Source organism: Carlito syrichta, unplaced genomic scaffold (assembly GCF_000164805.1).
Source record: "Carlito syrichta isolate Samal-C Ts95f unplaced genomic scaffold, Tarsius_syrichta-2.0.1 Scaffold306856, whole genome shotgun sequence".
Taxonomy (NCBI): Eukaryota; Metazoa; Chordata; class Mammalia; order Primates; family Tarsiidae; genus Carlito; species Carlito syrichta.
This window is the reverse complement of record NW_007250952.1, coordinates 103522-123344: the sequence shown is the minus strand read 5'-3', so window position 1 is coordinate 123344 and position 19823 is coordinate 103522. Positions and strand designations below refer to the sequence as shown.

Sequence of the window (19823 nt, the reverse complement as noted above, 5' to 3'; positions counted from 1 at the left end):
TACCATACCTGGCTAATTTTTTATTTTTATTTTTTTGAGTTGGCGTCTTACTTCGTCACCCAGGCTGGAGTGCAGTGGCACACTCACAGCCACCCCGGCGTCGACCTGCTGGACTCTTGTGATCCTTCCGCCTCAGCAGAAGTTCCAAGTGACTGGAACTACAGACATGCTCTGCCACACCCAGCTAATTTTTGATTTATTGTCGAGACAAGGTCTCACCAAGTTTCCCGGGCTGGTTTTGAACCTGCAGGCTCAGGCAGTCCACTTGCCTCGGCTTCCCAAAGTGCTGGTATTACAGACTGAGCCACCAAACCCAACCAGCTAATTTTTTTGCGTAGAGATGAGGTCTCACTGTGTTGCCCAGGCTGGTCTCAAACTCAATGGCTCAAGCAATCGTCCCATCTTGGCCTCCCAAAGTGCTGGGATTATAGACCTGAGTCACCACACCCAGCCCCTTTACTTTTTTTCTAGGTAGACTATGATATATACCTATAGATAATGTGACCCCTTTATAAGCAGAAGTAATAATAATAACTACCATTATTGAGTTTTTGTTAAGTGTCATGTAAATACTTTACATGGAGCAACTTAATCATAGCAACACTGTGAAATAATTAACCCTAGCATACAACCGAGAAAAATTGAGGTATAGAAGGCTTGTTACTCCCTTAAAATCACATGGTCAGTTGGTATCAGAGTCAAAGTTGGAATCCAGGCCCCTTGGCTCCAGAACCTGTACCACTATTAATAGTAGTGAAGATAATACATGACGAATACCTCCTGTGTGTCAGGGGTTCTCCAGGGCATTGTCATATTTCATTATCTCATAACGCCTTCAAATAACATGTGCCATTTCTCAATAGAATATTTCTTTTTTCCCTTCTTTAGTTCTGGCCTGAGCCTTGAAGATTCAAAGAAATTGACAGCTTCTCCCAGTGATCCCAAAGTAAAGAAAACCCCAGCTGAGCAACCAAAAGCCATGCTGTCTTCAGAGGTCTCTCCTGTCAGAATAGTCCCAGTAGTCCCCCAGTCAGAGTATAAAGAAGAAACACCGCAAATGTCGTCACCAGACAAAAAAGAAGAACGCGAAAGCCAAGACAAGGTGCAGCCTAGCTTCTCCACATCCACAGAGCCCCTCCTTTCCTTAACTAGCAGCACACAGGAGCTTAGCAGTGCTCTTCCCGTCACATGCCCAAAGGATGAGGATCTGCTAGAGCAGAAGCCAGTTGCCTCTACTGAACAGGAGTCTGAGAAAGAGAATCATCTCACTATAGCTTCTAAGTGTAACAAAAATGAAAGCCAAGAATCTTTAGTTACGTCCCCAAGCAAATCCAAGAGTCCTGGGATAGAAAAGCCAATAATAAAGCCCGTAGCAGAAGCAAGCCCACAGGAGACCCCTATGAAAGAACCTCCAGTAACTCCTGTTGATCAGAGCCCTGAAAGCCTCAAGAGGAAATCTCTCACCCAAGAAGAGACCCCTGTGAGTTGGGAGAAAAGACCTCGTGTCACTGAGAATCGCCAGCACCAGCAGCCATTTCAGGTCTCGCCACAGCCCTTTCTCAGTAGAGGGGACAGGGTCCAGGTGCGAAGAGTACCACCTCTCAAGGTAAGGGAGTGGGGAGAGTCAAAACCGGGGGATGGTCTAAGCACTATGTTTTTGGTCATATCTACTAAATTTCAAGTAACTTGTGGTATTTCTCAGTTGTATATATTTGATAAGCATGTAACTGTGGTCTTATACAGATAAAAGTACTGACAAACAGGCATTTAGAACTGCATTTCTATAGGTCTTTCTTGATGTTTGAATAAGGAACATACCTGGGTATCTAATGTAAATTACCCTCATGCTCACTACTATTGTAACTACACATTCACAACCAGAAAATTTTTCACTTTCCTAATACTGAGAGCAGGTGAAAATAAAAAAATCTGAAGCTGGTTGCCACAAACTTCTGTCATTAAGCACAAGTGAAATGGTCATTTCTAAATTGTCACCTTTTTCACAATACAGCTGAAAGTTGCAGCCTTCCTTCACCCCTCCCTCCTCCCATTTTAGGGACACCATTCTGACTAGCATTCTGTACTTTATTCAGATTATAAACCCAAAAAGACAGTCTTCCACAGTGAGGTAAATTCACGTCAGTGGCAACCAGGAACAGAATTTGGTATGATGTAAATTCATGTCAGTGGTCGCAAATGAATTAAGACAGTTATGGAAGTTATTGTCTTATATAACAAAATAAGTATGAGACTAAGCTTGAGGGGGCCACTGGTATGAACAAAAGAGCCTATGTTTGTACCAAGAGCCATGGTACTTGAGTATACCCTGGCTCTTTTCATGTTACTGTAACTGATTTGATGTTCTGTGAGTCTGAAACTACCTTCAGCTCCCTCCTACTAAAGGAAATATGTGTGGCTGTACTGTGTTACCACTGGTTAGTTGAGGAACTTTAGTAAGGTGGAATAGCCTTGCTAAGCTCCATTGTCTGGCATATGTCATTAACTTCTGTTTAGCCTTATATTGCTGCATGTCAAATCTTTCCTTTTCCTCTAGACAGTGCCTCTGTCTTAGTATAGAAAGCCCTTTAAAACACAAACATCTTTTTACTCTTGATCTGAAGGTTTTATTAATACTTGGGCTTGTGCTTACTAGCAGCTTGGAGTTCATTCATTTACTATATAGTATTTCTTTATTAGTACTTTTTTATGACTAGGGTCTATTACTACTGTTGTGCCTAACAAGATCCCAGGCAACTGAGTATTACTCATTCACATCAGAATATAAATAGAAAAATAAGCCCAATAAAAATACTCTTCCCCCTTTTTTATTCATCTTTGATGAGCCAAAATTAGTTTTATGAGGAAATACTCCTTGGAACTATTCACTGACTAGAACGTGGCCCATTTCATGCACTACTTGGCTTCTCTCTCTCATTGTACTTCCTACTCTTGAATTTATGCCTTTTTAATTTTAAGATTTGTAGTTTTAGCACTTAGGAATCTGTGGGGCTTTTCTTTAAAAAAATTTTTGCCTACCGTTTATACATACTGTCTTGCTTTGCCAGAGCTACTGATTTTTATTATAATCACTACTATTATTTTTATAAAAAATACTGGCAGGGCATGCTGGCTCAGCCTGTAATCCCAGCACTTTGGGAGGCCGAGGCGAGAGGATTGCTTGAGCCCTGGGGATTCAAGACCAGCCTGGGCAAGTTGGTGAGACCTCGTCTCTATAATAAATAAAAAAATAAGCCAGGCATGGTAACACACACCTGTAGTTCCAGCTACTTGGAAGGCTGAGGTGGAAGGATTGCCTAAGCCCAGGAGGTCAGGGCTGCAGTGGCCGTGAGCGTGCCACTGCACTCCAGCTCAAAAAAAAAAACAAAAACAAACTAGAAACTTTTCTTTAATAAATGTCAATTAGAGCTTATCCTTAGACCTGAGAACTGAGTTACAGCTTAGGTTTTGTTGTAAATGACGCCAAGACCCATCATTTCTATTTCCTCATCTATTAACAGGCTGGGTTAGATCATTCTGTTTGCCTCCTGCAAATCCAGAGAGACTCTACACACTGAAAACTTAAATCCACTGTGACCAAGTTAATATAATTTTACTTTTTAAAAAAAAATTTCTTCTCACTCTTCATCCCTTCCAAAAAAGACTTCATTAGAAGTTGCTGTAGTAACTCACTTACCTTAGACCCTATCTCAGATACCACTTTCTTAGACAAAACTTAATGTAATTTATAACAGAACAAAACCTTTTGTGTGTGTGTGAGTTGGAGTCTCTGTCCCTCAGGCTGGAGTGCAGTGGCACACTCACTGCCACCCCAGCGTCGACCTGCTGGGGCTCTGGCGATCCTTCTGCCTCAGTCTTCCAAGTAGCCAGAACTAGCAAAACTTTTTAAACAAAAAAAATTTTTATTTCTTGAATTGAGGTCTTACTCTGTCACCTAGGCTGGAGTACAGTGGCACAATCATGGCTTATCGTAGCCTTGACCTCCAGGGCTGTAGTAACTAAGCTATAACATTTGTACTAAATTTCATCCTCCCAAGTAGCTGGGTTATAGGCACATGCCACCATGCTTGGTTACTTTTTTTTTTTTTTGAGTTGGAGTCTCATTCTGTGGCCCAGACTGGAGGGCAGTGGCATGCTCACGTCCACAGCAGCCTCAACCTGCTGCACTCAGGCGATCCTTCTGCCTCAGCCTTCCAGGTAGCTGGAACTACAGGCATGCGCCACCATGCCTGACTAATTTTTTTATTTACTGTAGAGATGAGGTCTTGCCAAGTTGCCCAGGCTGATCTCGAAACCATGAGCTAGGCAGTCCTCTCACCTCAGCCTCCCAAAGTGCTGGGATTATAGGCATGAGCCACAGCGCCCAGCTAATTTTTAAAAATGTTTTGTAGCGACAAGGTATTGCTGTGTTGTCTAGGCTGGTCTTGAACTCCTGGGCTCAGGCAATTTTCTCACCTTAGCCTCCCACTGTGCTAGGATTACAGGCATGAGCCACCACACCTGGCATAACAAAATTTAAGTAGTAAACAAAATTTGAAATTTAGTACAAATGTTATAGCTTAGTTGCATACATATATATACAAAAATTATATACACACACGTGCATATTCCTCTATATCTGCAGGCAGACTATATAACTGGATATAAAATAACACAATGTTTTACTGCATCCTGAGATTCAACTAACCACCTATTGAAAATATTCAGAAAAGATGGCAGGGCATGATGAAATCCCACCACTTTGGGAGGTCAAGGTGGGAGTTTGAGACAAGCCTGGGCAACATAGTGAAACATCTTCTCTACAAAAAATTAACTGGACGTGGTGGCATGTGCCTATAGTCTCAGTTACTCAGGGAGGCTGAGGTGGAAGAATCGCCTGAGCTCTGAAGGCTGAGTCTGTATCAAGGCTGAACTGTGATGGTTCCACTGCCTGGGTGACAGTGAGACCCCCAACTCAAAAAGAAAAGATCAAGAAAATAAAAAAAGAAAAAGAATAAAAACATAATACAACAGTAAGAAACATACAAATGAAATTATAATATAACAACTACAAACCGGGCTTGGTGGCTCAGCCTGTAATCCCGTGCCTTGGGAGGCTGAGGTGAGTGGATTGCCTGAGCCCGCGGGTTCGAGACCTGCCTGGGCAACTTGGTGAGACCTCATCTCTACAATAAATCAAAAAATTAGCCAGGTGTGATAGCGTGCACCTGTAGTTCCAGCTACTTGGAGGGCTGAGGCGGAAGGATCACCAGAGCGCAGCAGGTTGAGGCTGTGGTGGCCTGGAGCGGCCACTGCATTCCAGTCTGGGTGACAGAGTGAGACTCCAACTCAATAAATAAATAAATAAATAAACCAACTACATAGCATTTATATTATGTTAGGTATTATAAGTAACCTAGAGATGATTTAAAGTATTCAGGAGGTTATATTTGAATACTGTACTATTTTAAATAAGAGACTTGAGCAGCATTCTCAGATTTTGGTATCTTTGGGGGTCCCAGAATCAGTTCACTATAGATACTAAGGGACGGCTGTACCTTTAAAAAGAAAATAATGTATTCCTGCTCTCCCAGGATAGAGCTTTGCAGAAAGTTAAATTGTTATCACTGCTTAGCCAATTTTGAGTGGTTTTGTACTTTGAAGGTATGCTTTATTCTGCATAATTAGGTAATAGGGCTATTTACATCAATAACTGAAAGTTATTTTAAAGTATTAACACTTTTTATTTTAACTACTTTTGATGGTTGTTCTTATTTGATTTCAACATGTGTTATCTGTGATTTTCAGTCATTACGCTACATAGCATGTTATGCTATATATAGTGTTAATCTCAAGAGTATTCTTATATAAGATTTTTTTGTCCCTATATAAAATTTCCCTAAACAATTTTCTTATATTTGACTGTTTAGTTTTATCTATTTTTTTTTTTCATTTTTCTCCTGCAGACTCTTTCAGATGATATTAATAAGAGACAATAATTGCTTCTTTCTTACTATGGGGCAGCTTCCGAAATACTATGTGCTGAGTAAATATCCTATCTAGGCTTGTTAGAATTGGATATAAAATAGATTCAACAGCTCTTAGAGAGATTAAGTAAATATTATGGACTTTGTGATATCTGTTACAAAATCCCAAGGCTCTAACTTCTGAATTACAAAGAATCAATTTTTCAGGGCTACTGACCTTTTGAGAAATGGATATTACAAATAATAAAAAATTGCTAGTGACTTTTTAATTTTTTGGGGTGGGAGGTGCTAGTCAGGGTCTCACCCAGTCTGGAGTATAGTGGTCTTACTATGGCTCACTGCAGCCTCAACCTCCTGGGCTCAGGCAATCCTCACACCTCAGCTTCCTAAGTAACTGGGAGTATAGGTGCGCAACACCACGCCTGGCTAATTTTTTTTTTGGTAGAGATGGAGTCTTACTATGTTACCTAGGCTGGTCTTGAACTCATGAACTCAGGCAATCCTCCTGCCCTGGCCTTCCAAATTTCATGCCTGAAATTACAGGCATGAGCCACCACACCCAGCCCTTTTTTATTCTTAATTTAAAGATATGCAGAAAGATTACATGCATTTCCTTTGAGCTTACTGGCTTAATTTTTTTTTTTAATTAAATGCTTTAGAGCACTTGTACCAGTTATTTGCTCCTTTAAACTCAGCCAACTACTAGAAGAGTCCACATCTTGATGCATTATAATGAACTCTACTAGCTTTCAAAGTATTGTTTTGAACTGGAGGCAGATTTGTTTCAGACATGCTTTTTGATATAGTCATCAAAATCTCACAAGTAGTTTTTTAGAAATACATCTTGTCCTAGTGATTCTGATTTGTAAATTTAGTTTAGGCTACAGAGGCAAACTGGTATTACTGTCTCCAGGGTTGGACCTCTCAGCTATAGACCTCCCATGTTTCTCACAGGTGCTGTAGTATTTATCTGTTCTAAAAATGTCAGGGCTAATGTGCTTGTGTTATTCTTATCAATGAAAATTGAGTTCTGTTGTTTCACCCCTCCGCTTCTTTCAGATCCCGGTCTCCAGAATCTCCCCCATGCCGTTTCATCCATCGCAGGTCTCTCCCAGGGCTCGTTTTCCAATCTCCATCACTAGTCCTAACAGAACAGGAGCCAGAACTCTTGCAGACATCAAAGCAAAAGCCCAGCTGGTCAAAGCACAGAGGGCAGCAGCCGCTGCCGCTGCCGCAGCTGCTGCAGCCGCCTCAGTTGGAGGGACCATTCCAGGACCTGGCCCAGGGGGTGGACAAGGTCCAGGGGAGGGTGGTGAAGGGAAGACTGCCAGAGGAGGCAGTCCAGGCTCAGACAAAGTCAGTGAAACTGGAAAGCGCCTCACACTGGAACTGGCAGGAACTGGAAGCAGGGGAGGTACGGGAGAGCTTTTATCCTGTGGTCCAGAGACTCAGCCCCAACCTGAGACCAGGACCACCCCCGGCCAGCCTCATAGTGTCTCTGGAGCACAACTACAGCAAACCTCCTCAGTGCCTCCAGCACCTGCTGTCGGTGGAGCATGCACAAGTGTCCCATCATCAGCCTACATAAAGAAATTGGAGAATGAAAAACTGAACCCCTCCAGAGCAGCAGCCACAGTGGCCTCCCTTAACCACCTACAAGGACCCAGTAGTTGCAGACAGGAGAAAGCACCTTCTCCTCCAACAGGTCCTGCTCTAATCTCAGGTGCCTCACCTGTTCATTTTGCAGCTGATGGTACAGTAGAGCCCAAAGCAGGCTCTAGAAAGAATACACCAAACTCTTCAGCCTCAGCAAAGACAGATGCTGGCATGCCAGTGGCTGTGACTCCCTCCCCTTTAACATCTTTAATGACAACAGCCACTTTAGAAAAGCTTTCTGTCCCCCAGGTTAGTGTAACCACAGCATCTTCTAGCCTTAAAATCCCAGGAACTCCTTTAAATATGAATGGGCCCACTTTAAGACCAAGCTCTAGTATCCCTGCTAATAATCCTTTAGTTACTCAGCTGCTCCAGGGCAAAGATGTGCCCATGGAGCAAATTCTGCCTAAACCTCTCACCAAAGTTGAAATGAAAACTGTCCCACTGACTATAAAAGAAGAAAGGGGCCTGGGAGCACCCGTGGGTACCAGTACAGCAGAAAATAGCACCAGAGAGGAAGTTCATGAGAGACAGTCCTATCCAACTTCACAACAGCAGCTGGGCAAGACCTTGCAGAGTAAGCAGCTCCCCCAGGTTCCAAGGCCCCTTCAGCTCTTTTTAGCTAAGGAGCTGAGAGACTCCAGCATTGACACACACCAATACCAAGAAGGTCTAAGTAAAGCAACCCAAGAGCAGATCCTTCAGACTCTCATCCAGAGGGTTCGGAGTCAGCATCTTCTCTCAGCCATGCCGCCCTCCCAGTTCAACTTCGCTCACTCAGGTTTCCAGTTGGAAGACATCTCCACGAGCCAGAGGTTCATGCTGGGTTTTGCTGGCAGAAGGACATCCAAGCCTGCAATGGCAGGTCACTATTTACTTAATATTTCCACCTATGGCCGGGGCTCGGAGAGCTTTAGGAGGACCCATTCTGTCAACCCTGAAGACCATTTTTGTCTAAGTAGCTGCAGTGAAGCCTTGAAAATAGGATATACAGACTGTAAAAACGCAACAGGCGATAGCAGCAGTGGTAAAGAAGATGATACTGATGAGGAAAGTACTGGTGATGAGCAGGAATCTATCATGGTCAAGGAGGAGCCCCAGGTTTCCCAGAGTTCTGGCAAGTGTGACTCAAGTTCAGGACCTCACAACAGGGAAACTCTAGCCACCAGTGATTGCTTAGCTAACAAGAATGTGAAGGCTGAGACACCAGTGAATGAGCAGACCACTTTAAGCAAGGAGAATTACCTGTTCACTAGAGGCCAAACATTTGATGAAAAGACGCTAGCCAGAGATTTAATTCAGGCAGCACAGAAGCAAATGGCTCATGCAGTGAGAGGTAAGACAAGGTGTAGCAGCCCTGAGCTTTTCAATTCTACTGGCCCTCCTTTACCTACAGACAGCCCCACCCGTCAACCTCTACTCCTTCCTCCTCTGCAAACCCCAAAGTTGTATGGAAGCCCCACACAGATAGGGCCAAGCTACAGGGGCATGATCAATGTCTCCACCTCATCTGACATGGACCATAACTCTGCTGTACCAGGTAGCCAGGTATCTAGCAACATAGGTGATGTCATGTCCTTTTCAGTGACTGTCACTACCATCCCTGCTAGTCAAGCTATGAATCCCAGCAGCCATGGCCAAACCATTCCCGTTCAGGCCTTTCCTGAGGAGAACAGCATAGAGGACACACCTTCGAAATGCTATTGCCGATTGAAAGCCATGATCATGTGCAAAGGATGTGGAGCTTTCTGCCATGATGATTGCATTGGCCCCTCTAAACTGTGCGTCTCATGTCTTGTTGTTCGGTAATGAGACTAGAAAGAGACATGCTGTAAACGGGGGAAAAGGAAGGTTTGACCAGATATGGGTCGGTTTTTTTGTTGTTGTTGGTTTTTTTTTTTTTTTTGCGTCCTTTGGAATCACAGAAATAAGTTTCAGTTGTCTTAAGAGACAAATGTTACTTAATCAGGAATAAAGAGTACAGATCTTTTACATTTAGAGGAAGAGCACCTTGTATAGTAAGTCTAAGTCAAGCAAGACTTTGTGAATTTGTGACAAGTTTGCACTTATAAAATCATGTAAATATGTCACATTTTGTTTAACATTATTTTTCCAAGTGTTTAGGTAATAATGTATTACTTTAAATTCAAATTTATGCTTCATTTCATGTGACTCTAGAAAGCTTAGTGGCATGCATGGTGAAAGAAAGCTGTCTCCCTTCTGACCTTTCCTGAGAGACTAGGAAAAGTGAAGGAATGGTCCAAAGAACTGACCATTCATGCTGATTATGTCTTGCCAGTCTGGCTGCAGATTATTTAGCCTTGGCAAGATTTGGGTTCAAGGTTTTCTTAGTTTTTTTACTTTAGATGGAACCTTCCTAAGTTGAAGTTTTGGTGAAGTATTCATTTCACAGGTAGTGGTTCAGACTCTGAAAGCTCTGACTTGGTTCTTGGCTTCCGCGAACCAGTACTATTGCCAGGTACTCTGCCTGCCCTTTGGGGATCCCTGCTGTTTCTCAATCTCATCCCCTGCCCTGAGACAGCAAATGTGGCTTGTGACGCGAGTGCCTCTCTCTGCCCCTCTGCCCCACATGTTTTTATAGCCTATGCAGGGCAACAATTCCAGCAAAAATATCCCCATACTTATTCATGGGAACTAACAGTTTTGAAATACTAATATGAAATGAATGGAAACGTGTTAATGATGAGGTGATTTGGGCTCTGTCTTGTTGGGCAAGTGAAATCCAGCTGCAGAAACCGTTAAGTTTATGTAAAAGCATTGGAAAACAATTTTAACACTAGAAACAAGGTAGCTTCTCTTTTCCTCTTCTCTGCCAGTTCCTTTCCTAGTGCTGCATAGTTAACTGTCATCAAAGGTAGAAAAGTTCATTAACAGCACATTTGCTCATTCTGTTCAACCTGTTTTGACTTCTAGGCATCTGAAGAGGATGACCTAATCTTATTATATCTTACTTTGCACACATAGTACAAAACACTTTTCCTGTTTTAGAAAATACGTCCCCCATTTTGGATTACTGCTATCTATGCACTAGAAATTTCTAATGTAAAGGGTCTTCAGTGAATGACTAAAGGATCGTCTGGAAAAGAAGAAAAATTAACTCCAAAGTTTTATTGTTTGTTTTTGTTTATTTTGTTTGTTTGCTTTTTCCATTTTGGTTTTTAATTTCTTCTCTAGCAACAGAAGATTTTTTGAGTACATAATATTTAGGTCATGGCTAAAGAACATTAAGATAAACCTATAGTTTTCCAGAATTTGGTATTAAATTGAAGTGTCAATTTGCATCATTTGCATATTGATTTCAAGTCTCCTCATTTGAAATGTGTAAAGTAAAAATATTAGTGCAACATACTAGTTGTATTTGTCCTTAATATTCAGGATGTGATATTTACAAAATGCAGAACTGTCTAAACTTCTTAATTAAATCACATTCCAGTTTAGAAGAAAATAGGCAATAATAATCTCTGTTTTGCCCCCATTCTGCTACCCGCCCCCCGCCCCCCTCCAGCCTCTGCATCAGACACTCTTTTATGCTTTCCCATAGTCTGTGCTCCAAACACCATAACTCACTTCACTACTCTTCATTTTTCATTTCTGGCTTTTTTGTGGCCCAAGGCAAATAGAGGATGAATATCTGTGTTTCAGTTTCAGCCAAGGTGATAAGATGTCTTTCCATCTTCCCCTTTTCTTCTAGCACACACACAACTAGAGATAAGCCAGAGATAAGAAGTAAGTTTTCTAGCCGGGCATGGTAGCGCGCGCCTGTAATTCCGGCTACTTGGAAGGCTGAGGCGGAAGGATCGCCGGAGTCCCCCAGGTCGAGGCTGCGGTGACCGGGAGCGGCCACTGCACTCCAGTCTGGGCGACTGAGTGAGACTCCAACTCAAAAAAAAAAAAAGAAGTAAGTTTTCGAGCCAAGAACAAGTAGGAAACAGAGATTATGGTTGTGATCCCAAACTTTCAGTACCCTGGGTACTCCAAAGGAGGTCTAGGTTTAAAAAGACCTCTTGTGGACAGAACTCCGCTCTGTGCCCAGCTCCTTCTCTTTTCATCTTAGTGCCAGGGCTGAGGGTTGGTCTGTGTGCTGAAAGAGGTCGAGTATTTTAGAATTGACCCCATGCTAAATGTCAGTTAAGCGTTTGGGTTGATGAAGGTGATTTTTTCTGATTTACTCCTTTGCTGTCAGAAAAATGTTTCTTCATGGTTCCCTTAATCTGATGATGGACAGCGTAACCAGAAGGAAAGGTATCAGGGATTTTCAAGTCCATGTAGAGAGCAAACCATATTGTGCCTCTTCATCTTGACCCAGGCTCTTATTCACCAGATTCTCTTAACAAATAATACGAAGCTAAATATTTGCATTTAGTGGTACTCCTAAAACTAAACTTGCCAACTGGATACACTGCCTCAATCTTGACCAAATGAGAGAGATAAAAGTGAAATTCTCCTAGGTGGGTAGTAAATTAAATACTGATCTATCATTTTGTTTCAAAACAATGATTTCAAGTAGAAAGCCATTTATCTTATAAGCTGAACAGAAAAAAAGTGTGGTCTGGTTTTTTAGAAAATGCAGTAGTAGAAACAGGAAGACCTTTAAATTATTTCATTATGATACTCCAACAGCACCTTTAAAGCAGTTTTTATCTTAGCTTAGAGTTGTTTTACCTTTCAGTTCAGTGTGGAATTTTTTTTTTTTTTTTTGAGTTGGAGTCTCACTCCATCGCCCAGGCTGGAGTGCAGTAGCATGCTTACAGCCACACCAGTGCTGACCTGCTGGGCTCAGGAGATCCTTCCGCCTCAGCCTTCCAAGTAGCCAGAACTACAGGCTTGCACTACCACACCCAGCTAATTTTTTGATTTACTGTAGAGATGAGGTCTCACCAAGTTGCCCAGGCTGTTCTCAAACCCGTGGGTTCAGGCAATCCCTTCACTTTGGCTTCCCAAAGTCCTGGGATTATAGGCCTGAGCCACTGCGCCCACCCAGTCTGGAATGTTTTAATAAGTGCTGATCTTATCCTTTGAGTGTGACCTGGCATTATTTCCATTGACTAGTCAGAATTATGTCTGATGCACATGCCTCTAGCATACTCTCTAACCTTCAGGCAGGTCACCTCAGGAAATAGCATTAATAATATGTCATCTCAGTCTTAGTTATAAATATTCTAAGTTGCCTAGTAAAGAAGTCTCCCTGGATCCTAAAGAAGCTTGGTTAGCCCGGCGCAGTGGCTCACACCTGTAATCCTAGGATTTGGGGAGGTGGAGGCAAGAGGATTACCTGAGCCCAGAAGTTTGAGACCAGCCTGGGCAACATGATGAGACCTCATCTCAACAATAAATAAATAAATAAATAGCTGGGCTTGGTGGTGCATGCCTATAGTTCAGGCTACTTGAAAGGGTGAGGTGGAAGGATCACCTGAGCCCAGCAGGTCTGGGCTGCAGTGGGTGTGAGCTGCTCCACTGCACTCCAGCCTGGGCGACAAAGTGAGACTCTGACTCAAAAAAACAAAAATAAAAAAGGAGGCTTGGTTAATTAAAATTCTCCATCCTATTAAACAGTAAAGCCAAATAACCTGGAGTTGTTTGTCCTGGTTTTTCTACTCTATAACCCCTATGCACAAGTTGCTGAAGCTATCTGTGGTATTCCATGGAACATTTCTAAGAATAAGAGCTGGCCAATGGGAAATTTTTCTTAGGGTAGGGGACAGCATACTTAACATAGGTTGCAAAGGCACATAGATATTCATATTTTAGAGCTTATCTCAGATTTAAATAAATAGCCAAAGTAAGATCTCATTGCCTTCCAGGTGAAGGTGCACAGTCATACATATTAAAGACCTGCCAGTTACCATTCTGTTGCTTATTGCCTTTCTCCCCCTTAGGGATCCTTAAAGAACTCTCTGGTGAAATGATTTGTTACATTGAGGGGGTTCTTCTCTGGTCATTACACTGCTATTTATTTCTAGAACTCACTCTCGGCCAGCATTGTTTTTCTCTTTGACCTAGAGGTTTCACATCATAGCAAGGGGAAAAGTTTCCTCATTGCATTACAACAGTGTGCTAAGTAAAAATCTTGGTCAAGGGTAGTTTTCAACTCAATTTATAGAACAGTCCAAAGAGACTTTGAGAAACATGATGATAGGCAGGAACCTTTCCTACCATGTTTCAATACCTACATACCTATTGAAAGAGAACAGTAGGTAAACATCTCCTAAAGTTGAAGCAATAGCTTCATAGATTCTTGGTTACTTTATTTTTTTTAATGCTTTACATTTGATACAACTATTAAAGATCAATTTTAAAAATAGCTTTCCAGTAATATATTTTAAGTAATATATATTTTAATATCTATGTAAAAAGTGACAGTGGAAGACTGAATTTCTCATATATGGTATGTTTAATGTAGGACCTCACTGTTAAGGCACAGATTATTTCAAAGGAAATTACTCTAAAGATGCTCAGATTATTTCAAAAAAAAATGCAATAAGGGGAATAGTTTTGGGGTTTATTTTTTATTTTAAAAGAAAATTTACTTATTTGCCACAAGCTATTTTTTTCCCTTCTGGCTATAAGGTTTGTACAGACTGGTTTGGTAAATGCTAAACTTTGTGTCTTTATGCCTTTTTAAAGGAATTGTTAACATTGGAATTGAGGGTATGTACAGAGAAGTTGGTGTCAACACCATTTAAAAGTCATATTTTTTCACAAATATAGAAAAAAATCATTTTACATAAGAATTTTAAGTATTTGCAATAAATATATGTATATAGATTGTATGTATTCCTATATTCTTATTTTTCATTTTATTATTAAGTAAAAGATCATTAAAAGTGAAAATAAAAATCGTGGAGTTTTTGGTGAATCTTGAGGTCTGATGCACATCTGAGAGTGGCATGGGGAAGCGCCCTCCGCTGTTGCCTTATACTATGGGAAGGTACCACAGTTTGTATGGAAGAGAAAAAAATGAGAATTTGGTGATAAATCAGGCTAGTGTATTTCTTTTAAAACTTAAGTAAAAATGTGATTAAATTCTTCTCATTTGTCTGTCTCCATGTTTTCCCCCTTGATCTGTTCTGTCTCCTAGCCACCTAATGTTACTGTAAAAGGGAAAAACACGGTGTGGTCTCTTCTTTAATGTGCTATTGTTTGCTTCTAAATCAAAGAATACTAAGGAATTAGCTCAGGGGAACAATAGGTTTTCCTTTCTCCACAGTGTTTAATAATTCTTTAGCAGACGTTAACTGCCACCACCTTCCAGGCCCTAGTAGTATGTGAAGATATAATCTCTTAGAGCTAACAGAAAACTTTTTCAGTCTCCTGGTTCTTCTCTGAGATATTAGTTTTATAGCCAGCATCATGCCTGCCTGACTGATATGGAGAGGTTGAAAAGCTAGGAGAGCCATGTGGAGAGAAACACTGTGCCTTGATTAGGTTCTATTTCACTGGACTCTGGAATTTTTAACTCCCTGATGTCATGAAGAGCAGTTATGGAAATAAGGACTAAGCCAGATGTTAGGAGAGGTCAGCTGTCTATAGGCCCTTCCTTAGATTGCTGTCCACTCCAAGATAATTCATTTTGTAGCTGTAAATACTTGACTTTAGAATATGATTAGAGGGAGCAAAATGATGCCTAGATAGATGGTCTTTGAAAGGAATGAATTATTTAAACAGTCTTTAAAATTAATAATATATAGATTCATTGATGATCTGAAAGAAAAATTATTAAGGTTAGATGTTCAAGAATATATTCATGACCCATGAAACAGCTTTTGTTGTGTTTCACTAGTTAGACATCCCCATAATTGTTCAACTGTGGTTATTTTCACTGGAAAAACAAGCATATTTTCAAAATTAATGTAAGGCTTTTTTTTTTTGAGTTAGGGGTCTCACTCTGTCGCCCAGGCTGGAGTGCAGTGGTATGCTCATGACTACTGCAGCCTCAACCTGCTGGGTTCAGGTAATCTTTCCGCCTCAGCCTTCCAAGTAGCTGGAACTACAGGTGCAGGCCACCACGCTTGGCTAATTTTTTGTGATTTATTGTAGATATGAGATCTCATCAAGCTGCTCGGCTGGTCTTGAACCCCCGGCTTAGGCAGTCCATCACCTCAGTCTCCCAAAGTGCTGGGATTGCATACAGACTGAACCACCACGCCCAACCAGTAATGCTTCTTAAAAGGCAATATTCCTTTCCAAAAATTGAAATTTCAAACATCTGGGTTGCCCAAAGACATTGGAGCTAATTAGCTGTCCAAGGGAACAACAGCACTCTAAACCTTAGCTGAAAATGTACTATTCCTAAAGGAAACTTTAAGTCTCAGGGAACATCTGCATCTTCATAATGTCCGTATATAATAGGAAAGGAGGTAAAATAAATGTGTGCAAACTCATCTGTGATGAATATTTACAAAGACTGAATCCCCATTTCTAGTACATACTTACATAAATGGGCCTACCTCATGGGAAATAAAATTCGTATTTGGTTGATGACATAGAGTTTAAAGATACATAGTCTGAACTTGAGAAAGCAACACACCAGAACACAGGACAGCTTCAACTTGGATTCCAAGTAAACTTTATTGACTACAGAGTTTTTGAAACATGTTCATTGCTTGTGACACTACTTGATCTCAACTGGTTTCAGAAATCAAATTTTGCATAATGTCTAACTTTTTATGTACAAATCATGTTGCTCCCTAATTCACATATTTATTGATCACCTACTGTGTACTGAGTACTATTAAAGTGCTTTTTTATGCAAGAGTAAGCAAAATAGTCATGTGAGTTGCAAGAACATCTTCCTGAAGCAGTGCCCATGCAGCATGTTTCCAGTTCAGGGCTCAAGGAGTAATAAACACTCCCTTCTTCCCAAGGCATATTGAAAGTTTCAGCGTAAATGAGTTACGAAATAGACGCATTTGTGGCACTGGGCAAAACATGAAGTACGGAAAGAAAGCATTGATTGCCCCAAGATGAAAAAACAGGCAATGTGGAAGTGAAGGACCATATTAGTAAAATACCTCTTTTTGAGAATGAAATGAAACGGCCAGAGTGATTTATAGAAATTTCAAGAAATCTGAGTAACATCTAAATTAGAGAAGCAGGCCAGTAGCAATCCTTTCATTCATTCTGGTCAGTATTGTTCAGCTAATCCTTGCAAATGACAACTGGGTAAATGATGCAGCTTTTCTGTCACTGTTCAAATCAAAAAGAAGCTAAAGGGAATTTTTAAAAATATGATTTTCATCTAATACCTTGGTGATAAGGAACTATATTCCTTCGTTTTGAGTTATTGTATCCAAGTTTTTCTCCATAATGGATAAAATGACTTTGGTATTCTTTTGCAATATTACAGCATTGACCTCTTTTTTTAATCTTAAATCACAGAACTTGAATTAACAAGGACTTCAGGACTCTCCCTTTTCATCTTAGGGGCCCAAAATCCTAATTTCTTGAGTTTTTGGTTGGAAAGTTTTAAAGGATAAATCATTGTGTTTTGTCAGTGCTTACTCTTGAGTTTTCCTTACCTGTCTTTAACCTGGATTATTGGATTTGAACTCAAAGTCTGCATGCCAGAATACTGTATTCACACCTTTCAGTCAAGGAGGTGTTCAGTGTATGCGCCTTTGTAATGTAGTCTCAGCTCCGTGCAGGATCTAAGAGTTTGAGTGTCCTCTGTTTTGTCAGTATTTGGTTGCCTCTAGCAGAAGTTCGGCTTTTTTTCATGGAGGCTGTGCAGGCTGAACTCCAATGTAACTTTCAGCGTTAACTTGAAAGAGAATTCGTGGGAGGAAGTCTCCTTATAACCAGAAAAGGCAAACAAAACCTGGAAAAGAGCCAGAGATGATCAACTGTGGAGATGGGCTGTGCCTAGATAGTGGGTCCTCCTGAAGAATAACTTCAAACTTGTTTTTCCTGGTTCTTCAAGATCCAAAAGAGCTCAAGGGAATCAAGTGTGTACACACACACACACACACACACACACACACACACTGATTTTCATCTTAAGTAAAACCTAGAGGATGCCTTGGGGAGAAGAAGGATAAACCTGGCATTTGACTTTCAATGAATTTAAGTAAACTTTAAGTTAAGTAGCTTATTCTTTTTGAGAAGGGGGAATTTTTTTTCTTTTCTTTTTTTTAGAGTTTTGGGTTCACTTAACAATGTCGAATTGCCATGATTGTGATGTGGAGTTTGAGACATTTTGTGGGCTAAGAAATGTTTTTCTGTTGAACTGTGGCAGCTTTAGGGTTTAGGATTGTGCAACTGTATCTGTTAAGTGAAGTGGCACTTGGCTTCCTAAACACTATATTAAAAGACCAACTTGAAGCCTGGCTCGGTGGCTCAGCCTGTAACCCGCGCTTTGGGAGGCCGAGGTGAGTGGATTGCCTGAGCCCGTGGGTTCGAGACCCGCCTGGGCAACTTGGCAAGACCTCAGCTCTACAATAAATCAAAAAATCAGCCAGATGTGGTAGCGTGTGCCTGTAATTTCAGCTACTCGGAAAGCTGGGGCGGAAGGATTGCCGGAGCCCAGCAGGTCTAGGCTGCGGTGGCCGGGAGCGGCCACTGCACTCCAGTCTGGGCGACAGAGTGAGACTCCGACTCAAAAAAAAAAAAAAAAAAGACCGACTTGAGTCAACACAATTTTAAGTTCAATCAGATATCCTCTTTCTTAAATATCTAAAATTTAAATTAGCCCAATAAGAAAGCAGCACTTTAATGTTATCAAAATACCTGAAAATACTTTAGAACTATTTACACACAGCCTATCTCCTTCCCATGGAAAGTATAATACATGAAATTTTACATGTTTTGGGTCAGTTCTTTAAAAAAAAAATCAAAGTCAGGCTCCCCTTGGGTCCCTTCCCACTCTGGGAGCTTTTCTGTTCTCTCAATAAATCTGCTTTCTCAAAAAAAAAAAAAAATCGTAGTCGTTTTCAGATATGTAGAGCTTGGAAATCAAGCTTTGGTGGACTTTGGCCCTCAAAGTCGGCAATTTTTTCAGTTTAGGTTTTCAGGCAACAGCAGTTTGAAGACTTCTTCAGTAGTGACTCCAGTTTAACCTACATACAATCATTTGCACAAGTTTTAAATTAGATTCAGAATACTGGATTTGGTTACCCTTTTGTTAGGTAAGGAGATAGAGTCTAGGCTGGGAAGGACATGATAATTTATTCTCTGATAATAAAGTACTGATTAAAGACCAAGTGTGTTCTTGGAGGATTCACAAAATTTTCAGGTATCCATGAAAGATCTAGAGAACATGACAAATGAAACTAGAAACATAACTTTCAGCCGTAAGTGCTTTGACCAGTTTTTTCAAACCCTATCTTAATCCAGCGATCTGCATCACACCCTTCACCAGCGCTAAGAGAAGTCAGAATGAAAGAAACAACCTTATGCTGGTCTAGTTCACTTAAAATCTCTGAGCTCTTAGGCCTTAGCACTTTCACAAATAAACTGCCTTTTAGCTCCTTGTTTTTATGTTTATTCCTCACTTTTAGACTGTTCCTTTTGTTGGTCTTCTACAAACTACCTTCAGAGTTGAATGTATAATATTTCTGCACATGGACAAACTGTATTTTAATGGCTCATGTTGAATAAAGGCATACAGTTTTACTTTAATGACTGTGCCTTTTATTTTCCAAAGAAACCAGACACCATGCTGGATGATTTACACCTGCTCATTGTCTGTTCCTCTGTGCCTGATTACACGACTGTCCCAGCATCCCGACTAAAGTTGGGTACTGGCCGGGCTGGGTGGCTCAACCTGTAATCCCAGCACTTGGGGAGGCCGAGGCGTATGCATTACCTGAGCCCACAGGTTCAAGACCAGCCTGGGCAACTTGGCAAGACCGCATCTCTACAATAAATCAAAAAATTAGCTGACTGTGGTAGCGCACACCTGTAGTTCTAGCTACTTAGAAGGCTAAGGCAAAAGGATCACCCGAGCCCAGCAAGTCAGCTGGATGGTTGTGAGTGTGCTACTGCACTCCAGCCTGGGTGACAGAATGAGACTCCGACTCAAAAGTTGGGTACTATAACAAGTGCTAATCTCGTTGGTAAACATGAGATTACCAACCCTCTCAAAGGGGGTTTAAAAACTCAACTTGAGTCCGACAAAGTGTGTATCTTTTTATTTTTTGAGTTGGAGTCTCACTCTGTCACCCA

The 19823-nt window shown here is 41.1% G+C and overlaps 1 protein-coding gene across 1 annotated transcript in view; it reads left to right on the top strand.

Annotated features, from left to right (window-relative positions):
- Window positions 1-9486, top strand: part of ASXL2 (additional sex combs like 2, transcriptional regulator) — a 154505-nt gene extending 145019 nt beyond the window's left edge. Inside the window, exons 12-13 of the mRNA XM_008063472.2 lie at window positions 889-1606; window positions 7044-9486. Of these exons, the coding sequence (XP_008061663.1) occupies window positions 889-1606; window positions 7044-9449 (3124 nt within the window). The 3' untranslated portion in view covers window positions 9450-9486. The remainder of the gene's footprint in view (window positions 1-888; window positions 1607-7043) is intronic.
- The last annotated feature ends 10337 nt before the right edge of the window (window positions 9487-19823 follow it).